This window comes from Alligator sinensis, unplaced genomic scaffold, assembly GCF_000455745.1.
Source record: "Alligator sinensis unplaced genomic scaffold, ASM45574v1 scaffold360_3, whole genome shotgun sequence".
NCBI classification, from domain to species: domain Eukaryota; kingdom Metazoa; phylum Chordata; order Crocodylia; family Alligatoridae; genus Alligator; species Alligator sinensis.
Genome location: NW_005841977.1, coordinates 1620692 through 1636527, shown reverse-complemented (window position 1 = coordinate 1636527; position 15836 = coordinate 1620692). Strand labels below are relative to the sequence as shown.

At 50.9% G+C, this 15836-nt stretch overlaps 2 protein-coding genes across 5 annotated transcripts in view; both read right to left on the bottom strand.

Moving 5' to 3' along the window:
• Positions 1 to 4006, bottom strand: part of GRPEL2 (GrpE like 2, mitochondrial) — a 12341-nt gene extending 8335 nt beyond the window's left edge. For 2 of the 4 annotated variants that reach the window (XM_025200912.1, XM_025200913.1), the window contains exons 1-2: positions 3825 to 3941; positions 2692 to 2856 (exon numbers count right to left, since the gene is read on the bottom strand). In XM_025200912.1, coding sequence (XP_025056697.1) covers positions 2692 to 2705 — 14 coding nt within the window. In that variant the 5' untranslated portion in view covers positions 2706 to 2856; positions 3825 to 3941. Of the gene's footprint in view, positions 1 to 2691; positions 2857 to 3824 lie in introns of all 4 variants that reach the window. The other 2 variants (XM_025200911.1, XM_006021094.3) reach the window with 2 other exon arrangements.
• A 663-nt stretch (positions 4007 to 4669) lies between these two features.
• Positions 4670 to 15836, bottom strand: part of AFAP1L1 (actin filament associated protein 1 like 1) — a 27910-nt gene continuing 16743 nt past the window's right edge. Inside the window, exons 10-20 of the mRNA XM_025200883.1 lie at positions 14873 to 14956; positions 14310 to 14403; positions 13750 to 13902; positions 12855 to 13066; positions 10813 to 10958; positions 9978 to 10056; positions 9645 to 9756; positions 8524 to 8688; positions 7338 to 7516; positions 6700 to 6828; positions 4670 to 6147 (exon numbers count right to left, since the gene is read on the bottom strand). Coding sequence (XP_025056668.1) covers positions 6124 to 6147; positions 6700 to 6828; positions 7338 to 7516; positions 8524 to 8688; positions 9645 to 9756; positions 9978 to 10056; positions 10813 to 10958; positions 12855 to 13066; positions 13750 to 13902; positions 14310 to 14403; positions 14873 to 14956 — 1377 coding nt within the window. The 3' untranslated portion in view covers positions 4670 to 6123. The remainder of the gene's footprint in view (positions 6148 to 6699; positions 6829 to 7337; positions 7517 to 8523; positions 8689 to 9644; positions 9757 to 9977; positions 10057 to 10812; positions 10959 to 12854; positions 13067 to 13749; positions 13903 to 14309; positions 14404 to 14872; positions 14957 to 15836) is intronic.

Genomic DNA, 15836 nt, shown 5'->3' with positions numbered 1-15836 from the left:
GCTCCCCTGCCCCACCAAAGGGCGAATGTGTGTTCTGTTTGCTACTGAATTAAACTACGCCACTTACAGAAAACCATGTAACCAAGATCAATCCTGCCTCAGGCTTTTTGAATGTCTGTAACTAGCCAAAGAGTTCTGGTCAGAAGCCAGGCCCAAGCTTCAAGCCCATCTTCCTCTCCTTGCCAGCCTACATGGGATTTGGAGTTTTGAGACAAGCCCTATGAGGCTTTTTCCATTCAGAAAGCACCTTGACAACTGTTAAACAAGAAAGCCTTGCTACACATTCTTGGAAGGGCTTTAATATCCGTTTTAGTCAAGGTTTATTGACATGGTAACTAAGAGCTTCACACTAACTTCAAAGACCACCAAACTTAACTCCTTCCTCTTCCTTACTCAGCAGGCCCCTTCTGCCACATTTTGTTTGTTACAGTCACAAGCTCAATGACAGATATCCAGAATCTCCCTCATTTCTCCCAAACCATCTGCATATCAATACCTGCTAATTAGGTGATTTTAGCACCAGCAATGCACCAATCTGCCTTTGTCCCAAAATACACACCCAGAAAACACCCCAGGAAAAGCTACTGCTGAGTGCTTGCTCTGTGGGGAAGTTTCTTGCATACCAATTTTAACATAAGGACACAAGAATATACTGCTTGTCTGTACTAGGTTGTTTTCCAAACCTCCCCCCACCCAAAACCCACTGTTGCAGCCCCCTCCTCGAAAGTGCCAGAAAGCTTTTGAGTGGAACCCAAACTTGGGTGTTTCCAAGATACCTGCTGCTGAAGTATGCCAGTCAAATCTCTCTATGCCAATGGCGGCTCATCTCTGAGACATAAAAAGTGAAGCAATATGAAGCTTAGATATGTTCATGACAGAATATTCCATGGAAGAATGAACTGAATAAGCTGATGGGGGTCCCATTTCCTTCATTAAACTTTTCTTCTACAAAACAGGGTACCGCTGGTGGCTTAAAAATGAACCAGCACAGAAAGCAAGTTAGGCTCTGTTCTCCCTGTGTAGCTTAAAAAAAAACCTCTCTCTAGAATAAACAATTGCTATTTTTTTCCAGAATTACTTCAGCTAAGTCTACTTACTCTGTTAGTATAATTGTTTAGATATACAATGTGGGGTTTTACTGGTTAATTCAGCTTCAGAGTTTACTTTAGTCCAGGGGTAGGAGACAGAGCAGTTTTGGTTTCAGTACAGATTACTGGAATTAGAACATACAAACCATTAATTATATGGTTTGTTATGCAAGCCGCTCAACTGTAAGGGTAGGAGAAACTCGTGAGCGAGTTTCTGTCTGTCACTGGGGACTATCCCATTAAAGATAAAAATCTAAAATTGCCACAACCATGAACTCAGTCACAAGACTGCCAATAGCACATTATTGTGGGATTAAAAGATGCAAATGCAAAACTGTTAATTACAGGTTGTTCTATGAAGAGATGGTTACATTTGCTGACCTGTTAACACAGTTATCTCCCAAAATCATGAGACATAAATGGAAGAGGAAACCATTAACCCACCATGCACGCGTGTGCACGCATGAGAAAGATCAGTTGCAATAACAGCCTTTGGCTGTTAAATTATTTTATTTACAGAACTTCACTGAGGAACGTTAAACAGGCTGGAAAATAGCCTTGAAATACAGCCAAGGGAACAAGCTTCCCTACCCCCCCACCACCATGGAGCCTGGTAGCTCAGACACCTGCAGTTTGCAGAAGCTACACAGATAAGTTTAGTAATCATTTACCTGGAGGAAGCAGAGCTTACTGAGTTGTTTCCGGCTGCATGCGACTCATGCTTCATATATGTACATATTTGTGTGTGCACTCAAGCAAAAGGGGAATGAACGAGCAAGTGGCGAAGTCAGAGGGACCTGCCTACGTGAAGCAGAGAGCTGTCTGCATGGATTCCTTTCCCAGCTAGTGAAAAAGAAGCCAAGTCACAAAACACACCCACCCCCAGCCTATAAACTTCCCCAGATATCACATGCTGTTGGACTAGCCTGCCTCATACTGCAGACAAGAAACCACAGCCCTCTCACAGAGTCAGGGTTAAAAGGGATTTACTAAGAACTACCATGTAGAACTGGACATAGAGGAAGAAGCAAAGGAGGCAGCTTTTTCCTAAGAGATGCGATCAGCACTTCACCAAGAGAATGGAGAGTGATCTACTGCAGATGGCATAATGCACACAGATCATACAGATATGGATTTGCTGTAACTGCCTTTACAACACTGAGAAATTGCATGGGAGGTGGCTGGGAAATTCCCAAGTGAGGGAAGTGGAGAAGTCTCCAAGGGTATGAACAGGTTACACACCTGAGCTAAGGAGGAAAAAGACATGGGAGCCAGTGTCAGAAAGAGGCAGATACAGGGGGGTTGGAATGAAATACAGAACTTTATCCATGTAGTGTAAAATACATATCCTTAAAACACCTTTCATTGCTTCAAGCCAAATAGGTCTGAGATGAGCCACACAGCACTGTCACTCCTACAACATCCTCAGGCTCCCTGAGCCCCTTTCCAAAGACCCAATACACCTGGGTCACCTCTCCAATGCTCCTCTTGGGTGCCAGGAGGTTATCCCTCTTCTCTCCATATATGCCTCAAGACTGTCCTGCAAAGTCCCACAGGCACACACTCAAGTCTGAATGATAACTTCCATAATGGGATCACCTACCCATCAGTCATCATTATTGGCACGATACAGCCTGCAGTAGTTGGACAGCCAAGTATTTGCACGTAGGGGCTGGTTTCACAGTGGCCTGATCATCCATCGTGAGCTACCCATTAGCCGTTATTCAGTCACCTACAGACCAATGGAGCTTGGTGTTCCCTATGTGAGCTGACATACGGTGGGACAAGGATACTTTTCAAGTATATAAAGCAAGCACGAGTGAGGGGGAAGACATCCGAACCCAACTGCTTTTTTAAAAGTAAGCCATAAAAGCAGCAGCCCCACCTATGCTTCTGGATCTCTCTACTTCACTGTGCTTTACTCCTCTCCCCATTTCCCCTTATCGCAGTAACTCTAGAGCCAACCCTGCTTTGGCCATAACTAACCAAAGGAACGGTTTCTAGTTGCCAGCTGCTTCTTCGCAGGCTTTACTCCTTAAAGGGAGGTAGGAGCCACGGAGAACGGACATTTTGCCCAGCCCAAGTTAAGCCCGTCTCTGACCACCTAACACCCAGCGAGACAACCACTCCAAACAGACACGCTGTACAACCACATCCAGTTCTCACTGGACACCAAACCCAAAATGCGCATTAAGAGGACATTAGTCCACGCACGTGCCGGGCAAAGCGGCAACCCTGACGCTACCCGACAGGCGGGGAAGCTTTTACGAGTGCTCGCTGGCTTGCAGAGAGGCATCGAGCAGCTCGTGGAGGGCAGGGGCAGAGCCGGGCTGGCGGCATTAGCGGGGGGTTCGTCTCCTCCGGCACCGGCTCCCTCGCGCTGGGCCGATGGAAATCCATTCCCAGGACAAGCACTTTTTGTTAGGCTGGGGGAGCCAATGTTTTTGGCAGTTGCGCTGCAGCGACAGCCCTAAAACCCTCCTTGAGTGTCGCTACATCCCCTGCCCAATCCATTGCTCTTTCTCCCCTTCTCCCCACGCTCCCTGCCCGACCAATTGCTCTGCCTCCACCCTGTCCCATCCACTGCTCTGCTTTCTCCCCTTGCCCCATGATCCCTGCCCGATACGTTGCCCTTTCTCCCCGTGTCCTGCACTCCCTGCCCGATCCATTGCTCTGCCTCCTCCTCTCGTCCCTGCCCAATCCGTTGCTCTGCCTTCCGCTCCTCGCCCCCCCTACCTGCAGGGCCGCCGGGCACGCAGCGCGAAGAGCGGGCTGAGAAGCCGCGGTGCCGCCCGCGCGGAGCCACCCGCCATGCTCCGACTACGCCTCCCGCCCCGCTCGGCACCGCAGCTCCCATGAGCCCCCGCGCCACGGTCTGGGAGGGACTACGACTCCCAGCAGCCCCCCGCCACAGCGAAGCAGGCCGGCGCTGGGACTAGAACTCCCAGCAGGCACCGCGGAGCGGGGCGGGGCGGGCGGTCTGCATCGCCTCCGAATGACCGGTCTCCTGCGGCGGGTCGTGACGTCTACCCTCGTCTGGGCTTGGCTCTGCCGTGTTGCGTCATAGAGGGGGGCGCGGTCGTGGCCGGGCTCGAGGGTGCGAGCTGCGCGGGGTCCCGCCCACGGGGAAGGAGGCTCGTGGCAGCCTTGCACCTCGCACCACGTTTTTAGGGCAGCACAAAGGCGACGTCCCTTCCCGCCCTCGGTCTGTGCAGCCCCCGCCGCGCTCTGTGCGGAGACGCTGCCCCACTGTCCACGGAGCAGAGCTGCCGTGTCTCGCATCCTTTTTCCACCAGCACCCGCTGCTTCCAGACCCCAGGCCGAGGCGATGCTCAGCCACGTTAGCGCCAGGCTGGTCACGGGGCGGGGGAGCGAAACCCACTCGCGTTAGCTGCCCCGTGTGCCCCATTGGAGCGTGGGCCTGCCCCGAAGCCAGCCGGCGCTCTGGCAGGCGAGGGCGTGGAGGAGGGTGGCCGGGTGGGGAGTGCCGCCCTGGGTGAGCGTGAAAGAAGCAATTGCTCCTTCAGCTGCAGTGCTGGCACCAGCCGAGGGTGTAACCGGGAGCAGCCTGGCAGCCGTGCTGTGGTGTAAGTGTCTGAGCCGCTTTTAAAGAACGACAAGGCAGACGGTTCCCAAGAGTAGTGACATTAGTATTTACAATCACGGACGGGCTCCCACAGACTGGCTCGTTGCAGGACGGCAGGACAGCAGCACTTTCCCTCTCACCCCTCTGCACTCCCAACACACGCACTAACAATCAAGACTATTTTCTCCCCCTTCCCCTCAGCATCTTGCTCTTCTTTATTCCCCTTTCTCTGTCCCTTCTCCATTTTGGCTATACCCTCCGAATAACAATGCATCCTATTCTACGTACAGTACAGAGGAAGCACCGCTGGCCAAAAATACTGTAGTCTCCATTTCCCTCTCAGCTCTGCATCTGATACTGGCTCAAGGGAGAGAGAACATGACTGTCTTCACCCTGGTTGCTTATAGCCTCTCCCAGATACCTGGCAAGGCCCCAGCTGGTTGCTAGCCATTTGTTTTCTAGTGTTGGCACTTGAGCTCTGGTTCATCCTCAGTTGATCCCTGCTCTTTGCACCCAAAAAGATTGTGGTCACTTTTGAAAGTGTCAGCCACAGAGGACTGCACAGCCTCTACCCTCCCAGTGCTACTGAGCTTACTTGGTATCAGAAATGTCAAAAGAAAACCAAAGCACTTGAGAAGCTGCTGTTTGGCTGAGAGCACCCCAATAAGCCACTGACTAGGTATCTGGAACCTAGCACAGTGCACAGGAGAAGTGCCAAGGTGAGTGTCACCTTCCTCTAGGGCCTCTGGACTAGACTGTTGCCAGAGGCGAGGCACATGCTCTCTGATCCAGTTTGGCACAAGGCAAGACCAGACACTAAGTATGTCAGTGGTCTGGTTTGGTTTGGTCTGGTCTGGTCTAGCAGAGCAGGGTCTAACATAGCATTGACTCCCAGGAACTTCCATTTTATGCCTGTGATGAAAGCTCATAGCACCCCCTGGCTGAAGTATCATGCTGACCCATGCTTGACAGATGGCAAAAAATGGAGGCACGTGATGTAAAGCACAGACCCACTGACAGAATCTGGACGATAATCCAGCAGCTCTGGCTGCCAGCTACCTGCACTGTCCACTAATTCTCACTCCCTGCTCCAGTTTGTTATTTGCCAAGAAGGAAACACATCCTTCAGGAGGGCTGGTGTTCCAGTCCTGTTCAAGGTGCTCCTTCCTCAGAGACGGGTATTCCAGCAGCATGCAAATCTTATCGTTGAAAGGTTTCCCCCCTCCCCGCCCTTTCCCCAATACCCCTCCCACTCCCCTCCTCCCCAGCAGTTCTGTCATCATCTTGTTTGCTTGCCAGACGTCAGCGCAATTGGAGGGTGGGCGCTTCTCCTTGCACTTCTCCCCAGCACCCTCTTCCAAGGTCCTTGGGGTAGAGGGGCTTGTGGCTCTTCAGTATGTCCCAGTGTCCAGTGGGTTCTTGGCAGGCTGTGAGGGCTTGCTGCCCTGCTTAGGTTTGTTTCATTTCCCATTCCTGCAAACAGAAGAAGGAAAGAGGGAGAGAGTCAGTTTAAGGGCCTGCTAGCAGGAGGACAGCACAGAGAGATCTGGAGCAACTTTAGGCCCCATGTTTTAGACACTGAGACCTGTACTGGGAATGGGGCTGTAGCTCCGATCAGGGTCCTTCACCTCATGTGGGACTCAGCGGTTGTAGATGGAAAGAAACCTGATGAGGCCTTGTATAGCTCGGCCTTCCCAGGGCTAAGATAAGATAGCAAGTGCTTTGGCCAATGTAGCTCAGCCTCCTAGTGACAGTTACCACCACTTTCCTGGGAATCAGGCCACAAATTGCCACTTGAATGATCTCCAGCCAGGTAGCCTGACACCTTGCTAGTTTGAAGGTTACCTGCCCCTTCGGCAGGCAGATGATGTGCATTTGCTGGGGAGGCATGTAGTTCTCCAGCCTCCTGGCCTGGGAAAGGTTAAGTGTCTGAGGATCTGATGTGGGTGGGATCAGGGTGTCAGCTTCATACCTTGTTGGCAGGGAGAGGGGGAAGGTGCTCCTAGGCTGGGAGCACAACTATACCTTGGCCTTCTGCAGCACGTTCCCTTTGTTGGTAGGAAGGAGGGAAGGACTCCTTTTCCTCATCTCTGCTGCGCAGTTAACGGGGACCAAGTGCTCTGGGGCATTCCCATTTGGCTTATTTCCAGTCTCCTGTAGAAGGGGAAAAAACAAATGTTTAGAGACCCGGGGAGCTGTGACAGCAGGAGATGGGGATGCAGTGAGACACCAGATTGTAGCACAAATTGGCAGCTTCCCCATGTATCAAATGAGCATTAACCATCCAGTAAGGGGCAGCTGGGCAGACTAAACTGCAACAGGCAGTGGCAAGGCTGTGTGGGGAGCCCAGGACTGAAATAACTGGGGGGGCTGCAGGTCAGTTCTTAGGTGCCTCAGCAGAACAAAGGAGAAGCCACTTGGACTTAAATGGCCTAAGAGGAGGACAATGAGGATGCAGGACTTCCTCAGCTTCAAGGTTGGCAAAGCACAGGGGAAGGTGCAGTCTCAAGACCAAAGTGAGTCTAGCTGTATCCCTGCACTTCCCACCTGCTGTAGTCACAAGCCAGCAGCAAAAGGAGTCATCCTAGCCCTGCCCCAGTGCAGCATAAGTCCCCCAGCCTGTGGATGGATGAATGGATGGATGGTAGGTAGCATCTCCATACCCCATTTTCAGCCTTGGTGGTCACAGCTAGCCCCAGAGCAGGCCCTCCAGCTAGCGACTGTTTCAGCCTGTCCTTCACCTCTGTCAGCTTGAGCTCCAGGTCCACACGTCGTTCCTCCTTCCCCTTGCATTGTTCTTCCAAGGCCACAATGCGCTCCTCCAGCTCCTTCAGCTTGTGCCCTGCTCCCAGCACAAAGAAGATGGGTCAGGCCCCATCAGTTCAGAGATGCCTGGAGGTTGCAGGCTGCAAAGGGGGTTCAGAGGTGGGTCTGATTCATCCCTTCCCACCTGAAGATCTGAGTATTTCATTTCTGGGTGGCAAGGAGGGTTGTGGTCCCAGCTGGGGATGCTCTAACACTTCTGTCTAGGTCTGTTTCTAGTGTCATAGTGCCTATTCTAGCTGTGCAGGGCAGCAGGATCCTGCCTTTGCTAGGATTTATTAGGAGCTGGTTTTCTGCTCTGACTTTTCAAGCTCAGGAACTGAGCAGGAAACAGTTACACCCACTTTGCTGGGGAGTCGCTCATGTTTTGGTCACTAGGTGACGCTGTTGGTCAAGGGTTGCAGCAGCAATTCCCAGCAGTGGAAGCAGCAGTCTGCTACAGCCTGCGCTGACTCAGCTCTGCAGCTGGCACTTCGCATCTGACCTGAGTGGAAAGAAATAGCCATTTTGGCAGAGGGCTTAAGGCGAAGCCCCAGCCTGAGAGGGGGAAAAGCCAGGAACAAAGAGTGTGAGGAACAGCTCCAGAGCAGAGCAGTGCTGAGGCTGGACCAGCTGGGAGTCAGCACTGCCCAATCTGGGAGACACAGGCCCAGAGGGAGTTGGGCTGCTGCCGGTATAACCTGCATGGGACCGGGGTGAGGAGCAGGAGCTTATTGGCAACTGTGCACCCAACTGGCAGAACTGTCTGCACAATCAGGCACCCCAGGGATGAGGAGATGGTAGGGGAGGCCTGTGAGGAGGCTCTGCAGGTGCAATGCCAGAGCTGGGAGCATGACTGCTGGTGGGGAAGATGTTTGCAGGTCAGGCTTGGCAGGACTAGATGGAGGACACATGCAGCCACCCTGACTGTTGGGCATGAACAAGTTGTGCCCAGATGGAGACCACAATCTCCTTGCACACAGGGGTGAGGAGCAGCTCAGAAGATGTGTGTTTCCTCTCCTGCCTGGTGCTGCAGCTGGCCCATACCTGTGCTGCTCTTCATGGCTTCCCGGAGCTCCCGCTTTTCCTTCTTTAGGGCCACCAGCTCATTCCTGATAGAGGATTTCTCCTTCTCCAGCTTCTCCTTCTCTGTTAGAAACCTCCTGGCATCCTCCTCAGCCCGGTTCTTCCCATACCTGTACTGGTTGGCATCTGCAGAGACCAGGATGCTGGCTGTCAGGTGAGGGGCTTAGGGTTGGCACAATGGTCTCTGCCTCTGTAAGGGACAACTGGGATACCAGCTCAGGAAGGCAAGAACAGGACTTACCAGGGATGAACCAGGTCAGCTCAGAGAGGCTGGACAAGGTCATGGCAGGAAGGACAACTCCCTGAGCAAGAGTCAATATGCCAGCCCTCCCCTCTCCCAGATGGCACTGGGGGTCCTGTTTGGCTGCTATGCAGATTAGGTTGAAATGAGTGTCTTGGTCCCACACCTGCTGGCTTAGGTCAGGCAGTAGGTGCTGGGGAGAAGCCGAAGATCTCACCATCTCCAGGGTGCTGCTTTGGCTCAGAGCTTATTCCCATAGCGGGCGCCTAACAAGTAGCTCAGGTGGGAATTCAGAGCACCACACCTGTTTTGCACTCACTCCCTATGTGGGCTCTTGCTCCTAGCTCGGAGTGCCTCTGTGTGGTTTAACTTAGTCTGCTCTGGAAGCAGATGGAAGCTGCACTCTGTGTGCCAGATAAGCAGCTGCTGGGTGTTGGTGCAGGTATTACCGGTAGTTATTTTCCTCCATGTGCAGACAGGCTGTGAGAGGCAAGGGCTCTTTGAGCTTCCCCCCTCATTGCATCCTACCAACATGTCAGACACGGGCAAGTTGAAAGAGCACACCCAGTTCTGGGCCTGTCAGATTGACCTGATAGTCAGCCCCAGCTGGGACAATGCTGGCATCAGGTGGCCATCTCTGCTTTAAGGACTAAACTAAGACCCCACCACCTCATCTTACTGAGACCTTGAACAGGCAGCAGCTGGAAATGACTCTCAGCTTCAGTGACTTGGGGCTAAAGAGGACCTGTTGACTCCAGATGGGAAGCTTCAGCCCCTGATCCCCAAGCCATCTGACACCCTCCCACAGGAATAAGATCTGGATCCACAGCCTCAAACTTACTCGACGCGTGTCTCTTTACTTTGACTTGTGGGTCCACACGACGTGACTTCTCACTACAGGAGGAGGCGTGACGCTTCACCTGTGCCCCTGAGGGCCGTGGCAGGTCCTCAGGCTGGACAGAACAGAGACAGATGGACACACTGAACTAACTTCCATGGATAGTGCAGCTCACTGATGCTGGACAGGAGCAGGAAGTCTGCACCCAGGGCTGTGTGACTGCCTAGGAGTCATGGCCCCTCAGCATGCCTGGGGTAAACAGGGTCCTTTCCCTCCCTAGCATTGTCCTGTGGAGGCCACAAGATGGAAGATGGACAGAGCATAATCCAGTCTTACCTGCACCTTTTCATAGGGAACATCATCATACACCACTCGGGACAAATCAGTCTGGCACTCATGGGAAGAGCTGGCCCACCTGGGGAAACAGAGAGGTGGAGGCAGAGCACATTAGCCAGCATCTTCCCTTCCAGAACAGCAAAAACTCTTCAGTCTCACCTAGCCCCTTGTACCCATGGAGCTCAAAGCACATTGAAGCCATTCATGACTTCATAGCCTAGCCTATGCAGCATGCCAGCAATTTCTAGACTACTAAAAGCAGAGACCTGTTTCAGGAGATCTCTCTGCACTCCTTTAGACCTTACAAAGCCCTAGCATCTTACATTTACAGGTCTCCTATAACTTGCAAAGCAAGTGCCCTACACTTAGAGGAACACTGGAGTAGATGTTATCCTGTCTCAGCAATGAGGTACTGAGAGATGCAATGACTTATTCCAGTTCCCAAAGCAAACCCCAAACTCCCAAGTCCCAGTCTGGGCCTCTAACTATTTGGTAGCTTGTAGAAAGCATACATAGCTTGGAGCCCCACAAATCATAACCCCAGATCTACTGGCCCTGTGGCATATCCCTCCTTCCCTACTTACTGATACCGAGGGTTAGGATGCTTTGGAGGCTGTGGGCATTGCCTTGGGGTCTTCAAATTTGGCAGCAGAGAAACAAGAGGGCCTCACCATGGATGACTTAGATAGCCTTAAAAGAGATGTACTCTACAAGGCCCAGCCAGAACAGTAGTGGGTGGGTGCCAGGCAAGCCTTGGCCAATGTGGGATCCTATAGGGAGGCCCAGCCATGCTGTCCTAAAGAGTAGGGGTAGGATGAAAGAGGGAGCCCCTTACAGATAGGAGTGTCTCACGGCAGTGACTATGTTGGCAATTGTCTCGACATCCACGTAGTCATAGTGCAAGGCCTCTGGGGTTGTCTTTGAGCCAGTCTCAACCAGCAGAAGGCCAAGCCAGCGGCCGAGATCTTCAGAGCAGTTTGCCTGGGGAGGGTGAAAAAAGCAATACCATGACCTCTGGATCTGCCTCAGCTCTCTCCAAGAAGCCTTAGATAATCTTAATACTTGTGAGCATAAGGAATGACAGGGAATTATTCTTTCTTATTGTTGCATTGGATCTCCCACACAAGCTCTGTGACACCATCCTACACAAGAAAATGCACGCTTTAGTAACACACGCCACACATGCACATTGAAATAGGGTTTTCTCAAGAGAAAGTGTTTGTAGTAAGGAGCTGGGAAAAATTAATCTCCCTAGTGAATCTCTCATGTACCTGAATCCACATAAAATTCCCACTCCAATTCAGACCCCATCATGAGAGCAACTATAGGAGTCAAATGATTTCACTTGTCCTGTTCACCCAATTCAGCAGTCTCTCTGCATCAATTCTATAAATGCCTGGGTAGCTGCTCTATATTCATTTAGACCCCAAGTGAAATAATTCAATGCATTTCATCAACAAGGGCGAGAAAGGAGATTATGAAACAAATTAACAGGGACAACCCATGCATGTACGCTTTAATCAACCACGAGATAAAAAATTCACTTCTCTTAAGGGATCCTACAGAGATAAAGATTTAAAGAATCCAACTCCCTTGCTTGTGGCAGGAGTAATGGCATTGATTATTAATGTAGAGGCTCATTTCCTCATCAGTTCATCTGATCTTTTGCTTTTGGTTGATCTCATGCACGCTTAGCAAATTTGCAGATGACACCAAGTTGGGTGGAATTGCAGACACTCCAGAGGGCAGGGCTAGGATCCAGAATGGCTTGGATAGACTGGAGAAATGGTCTGCAGTCAACCAGATGAGATTCAACAAGGACAAATGCAAAGTCCTGCACTTGGGACAGAATAACCACATGCACAAATACAGACTGGGGATTCAGTGGCTACGCTGCAGTACTGCAGAGAAGGACCTGTGGGTTACAGTGTACCATAAACTGAATATGAGCCAACAGTGTCCTCTTGTTGAAAAAAAACCCATCAGCATCCTGGGTTGTATAAACAGGAGTGTCACTTGCAAATCAAGTGAAGTGATTATTTTCAGCACTGGTGAGGGCTCCTCTGGAGTACTGTGTCCAGTTTTGGGCCCCACACTTTAAGAAGGATGTGGACAGTTTGGAAAGAGTCCAGCACTGGGCAATAAAAATCATTAGGGGTCTGAGAAGCAAAACTTAAAAGGAAAGGCTGAAAGAACTAGGGTTATTTAGTGTGGAGAAGAAAAGACTGAGGGGGGATTTGATAACAGTCTTCAAATACCTGAAGGGTGATTATAGAAAGGATGGAAGTGGGCTTTTCTTTGTGGCTGTATGGGATAGGACTAGGAACAACTGCCTCAAGGTGCAGCAGGGGAAATTTAGGTTGGAGATTTGGAGGAGCTTTCTGATTATGAGGTGGGGCAGGCATTGGAGCAGGCTACCTAGAAAAGTTGTGCATTTTCCATGCTTGGAAGCTTTCAAAAGCAGGATGGATAGACAGACACTTGTCTGGGATGGTTTAGTCAGGGATGATCCTGCCTTGAGCAGTGGGCTGGACTAGATGACATTGTGAGGTCCCTTCCAGCCCTACTTTCTTATGATCCTGTGCAGAGAAACTCAACTGATCCACTTCACTTTTTGAGTTGCTCCATATTGCTTCTCTGTTCCATGCGCTAACCCCACATGGTTGTCTCAAGTGTCAAAGCACAGTAGGGGAAGGGCTAAACTGGATGATCCGTGGAAGTCTTGCTTTAGAATATAGGACATTTCCCTGTTTAGCTCTAGGTTTGTTGTAAACCTTGAGGAAACAGCAGCCCAAGCTTTGGGCCCAACCTCTTCTCCTTGAATGAGGCAGGGAATGCTTCCTTCACCCCTCCAGGCCTCAGAGAATGCATGCTCACCTCCAAGGCAGAGACTTCCTGGCCATTTCGAAGGATGCGGAAAGCAAATGGGTGCTTGGGGCCCAGCCCTGGAACCACCTCACAGCCACGGAGGACAACAGCGTTCACGTGTGTGCGTAAATCTGTGCGGTCCTTGTGGAAATAAAGGGTGTTGCCTTTTAAGCGACACCAGCGCTCCTTCCAGCACTGATTAACCAAGACGTTCAAATAACCTGCAGGGAGAGCCAGATCCCAGACAGAAGTCAGCATCTCAGTCAGTGCCTAACTGGCTGGACCTAATTAACTGTCATGCATGAGGTAGAGAAGAAGGCGGGTAGTAAGAGGCACTGGGGGGTTTTGCTGGAGGCGCCAATCATGCAACTGAAAGGTCATCTGCTCTCACTATCAGTCTGAAGTGCTGCTGTGCTCCTACTGCTGTGCCTCTCAGCAAATCACTGCAGGTCTCCCTACCTCTGCCATTCGCCCTTAACAAAACTGGCAGCTATTTCCTCACAATAATTTCTTTAGCAGTAAAAGCCCTACTGCAAAACTCCATGAGGTGTCTGGATGCTCCCTCTGTGTGGAGATCTTCCAATTAGATACACAAAACCATTAGTCACTGGGCCCTCCTGCTTGGTTTTTACTGAGATCATGCTCAGGAAAAATCTCCCCTGAAGCCAGTAGGTTTGCAAAGTGTTTCTACATTTGGGCCGCAGAAATGGAGTCTTGAAATTCAGAAGCAACAGCAAAATCCTCTGCAATCTGGATAGCAACCTCTCCCCACCCACACTACCCTTTCCACTGGGGCAGAGGAGGACCTGTCACCAAGTCCCAAGGCAAACTTCCCTCTAGACTCAGTTCACCAGGATTCCCTGTTTGTGCTCCCATCACCCTCTCCAATCAGTGTGGTACAAACCACAGCATGGGATGTCCTCCTCAGTGGAGGAGGTCTGTGTGTCCTCAGGAGATGCCTTCTTCTTGGAGAAGCTGATGATCCTGGTGATCTTCTTCCCAGCTGCGCGGCTCACCGAGCCCTTCAGTTCAGCCAAGCCACTCTTCTTGCCTTTCCCTGGGAACAGGACGGAGTGCCAGCTCAGGAGAGGGCATCTTCAAAGCCAGGCAAAGCACTGCCTACCTCAGGCAAGAGCAGTTTTTCAGGGGCTGGGACAGTTGCATGTTGGAGATATGCTGATAGGAGCTAGAGCAGGACATTCTCAACTCCCAACAGCTCTTGTACCTTGGGACAACAGAGTTCCCAATGACTGGTGTGGAGGGAAAACTCAGGGATAGGGCTGCCCACAGCTCTGTGGAAGGAGCCTCCTATTACCAGCCATGCAGCAGGGCCTAATGGCACTGACAAAGAGTGTGTGAGTAGGCCAGCCCCTTCCCATGTTCCAGCAGCTAATGGACACCACTGAGCTGAGGGGAAGGGAGGGAGGGCTGTTTCTGCAGCGGGAGAGGGGCTGGTGCTCTCACCATGTTCTCGGGGCTCCCTCCGGGCCAGCGGTGAGCAGTTCTCTCCTGTCACCACACTGTCTGAGTCAGAAGTCTGTTTGTCTTGTGATAACCTCTGTGGGGAAAAGGCAAGCATAGATCAATGCATGTCATGGGGATCCTAATGGTAGCAGCTATCTACCTCCCCACAACACCCAAAGAGCTTTAACCCTTTCAGTGTCAGCATGGAATGACCACCATCGATGACAGCTCTGCAAATGTGGCAGGGTCCCAGTAGCCTCCACCTAACCCAGCAGAACAGGAAGGGTATGTGCCCCAGGCCACTAGAAGAGTTTGCACCTCCAGCTCAGGCCGATCTTGGATGTTCTTTGAGGGTGCATTCAGGAAGCCTTTCACCACCTACTGCTATGCAAACGCAGGAAAGTAAGCCTGCTCTTTAGCACTCCAACCCTCAGCCTTGAGGCCCCCTGACTCCCAGTCCTTCAGTCACTGTGACATCAGGGTGGGTGTGCTTCCCTCCTCCCATCCTCAGCCCAGTCTGACCAGCAGCACAATTTGGAGAGGGGAGAGAGAAAATAGGTTACCTTGTCCAGGTCTGTTTTGCACAGTACAGGGGATGTAGGGGCCTCGGTCCCTCCTGTGTTGGGGCTGCTCGCTTCCTTTATTGCCTGTGACAATGACAAAGCCTCTTAGCAACAGCATCTCAGGACCCCTTTCAACTGAATGAACTCCAAGACTGGCCACACTGCCATGGTCTGACCAGAGCAAATGGCAGGTTGGGATTAGTGACCATAATCCCTTCTGAACAGCTGCAGGGAGTAACTGGCACGTTCCTCACTCGAAAGTCTCCTCTAAAAAAATTCCTCTGCCCAGTCCCATTTGACTTGCACTTAATGAATAGGGTAGCCATGGATTGAACTGATTGAAATATGTCTCAAATTCCCATCTACAGTCCCAAAGACAGAAGTCAGAGTAGAGTCTAGCTAGCTGACCTATGAGGCTTCAGTGGCAGACAGACTGAACCACTACACTAATGTGGCTTCTGTCAGTCTAAGAATGCCTGAACATAATTCTTCTTCCAACACTGTCAGAAAGGGAAGTGCTATTATTCTGGTTATATAGATGGACATAGAGGGTGTGTCTACACGTGCATTTAAGTGTGCCAAAATTGAATGTGCATTAGCTTAATGCGTATTAAGCAGGTTTAGGCTGATGTCTACATGTGCAGGCATTAAAATGCATTAACACTGTGTGTGTGGACTGATTTGGGACTAACTTTAGTCCCAAGTCAGTCCACACACACAGCATTAATGTGATTTAATGCATCTACATGTTCATTAATGCGCTTTAACTATTTGTGCCTACATTTGATACCTGCATTTGCAGGCATCGAATTTAGGCGTGAATAGCCTAAATTCTCCATTTTAAAATGCATTGAGGGTGCACACATGCAGACACGTGCCCTAATAGCCTTAAATTTAGGCTAATGCACCTTAAAGAGTCTCGTGTAGACATGCCCTTAGAGACTACGTCACTTGCCTAAGGTTA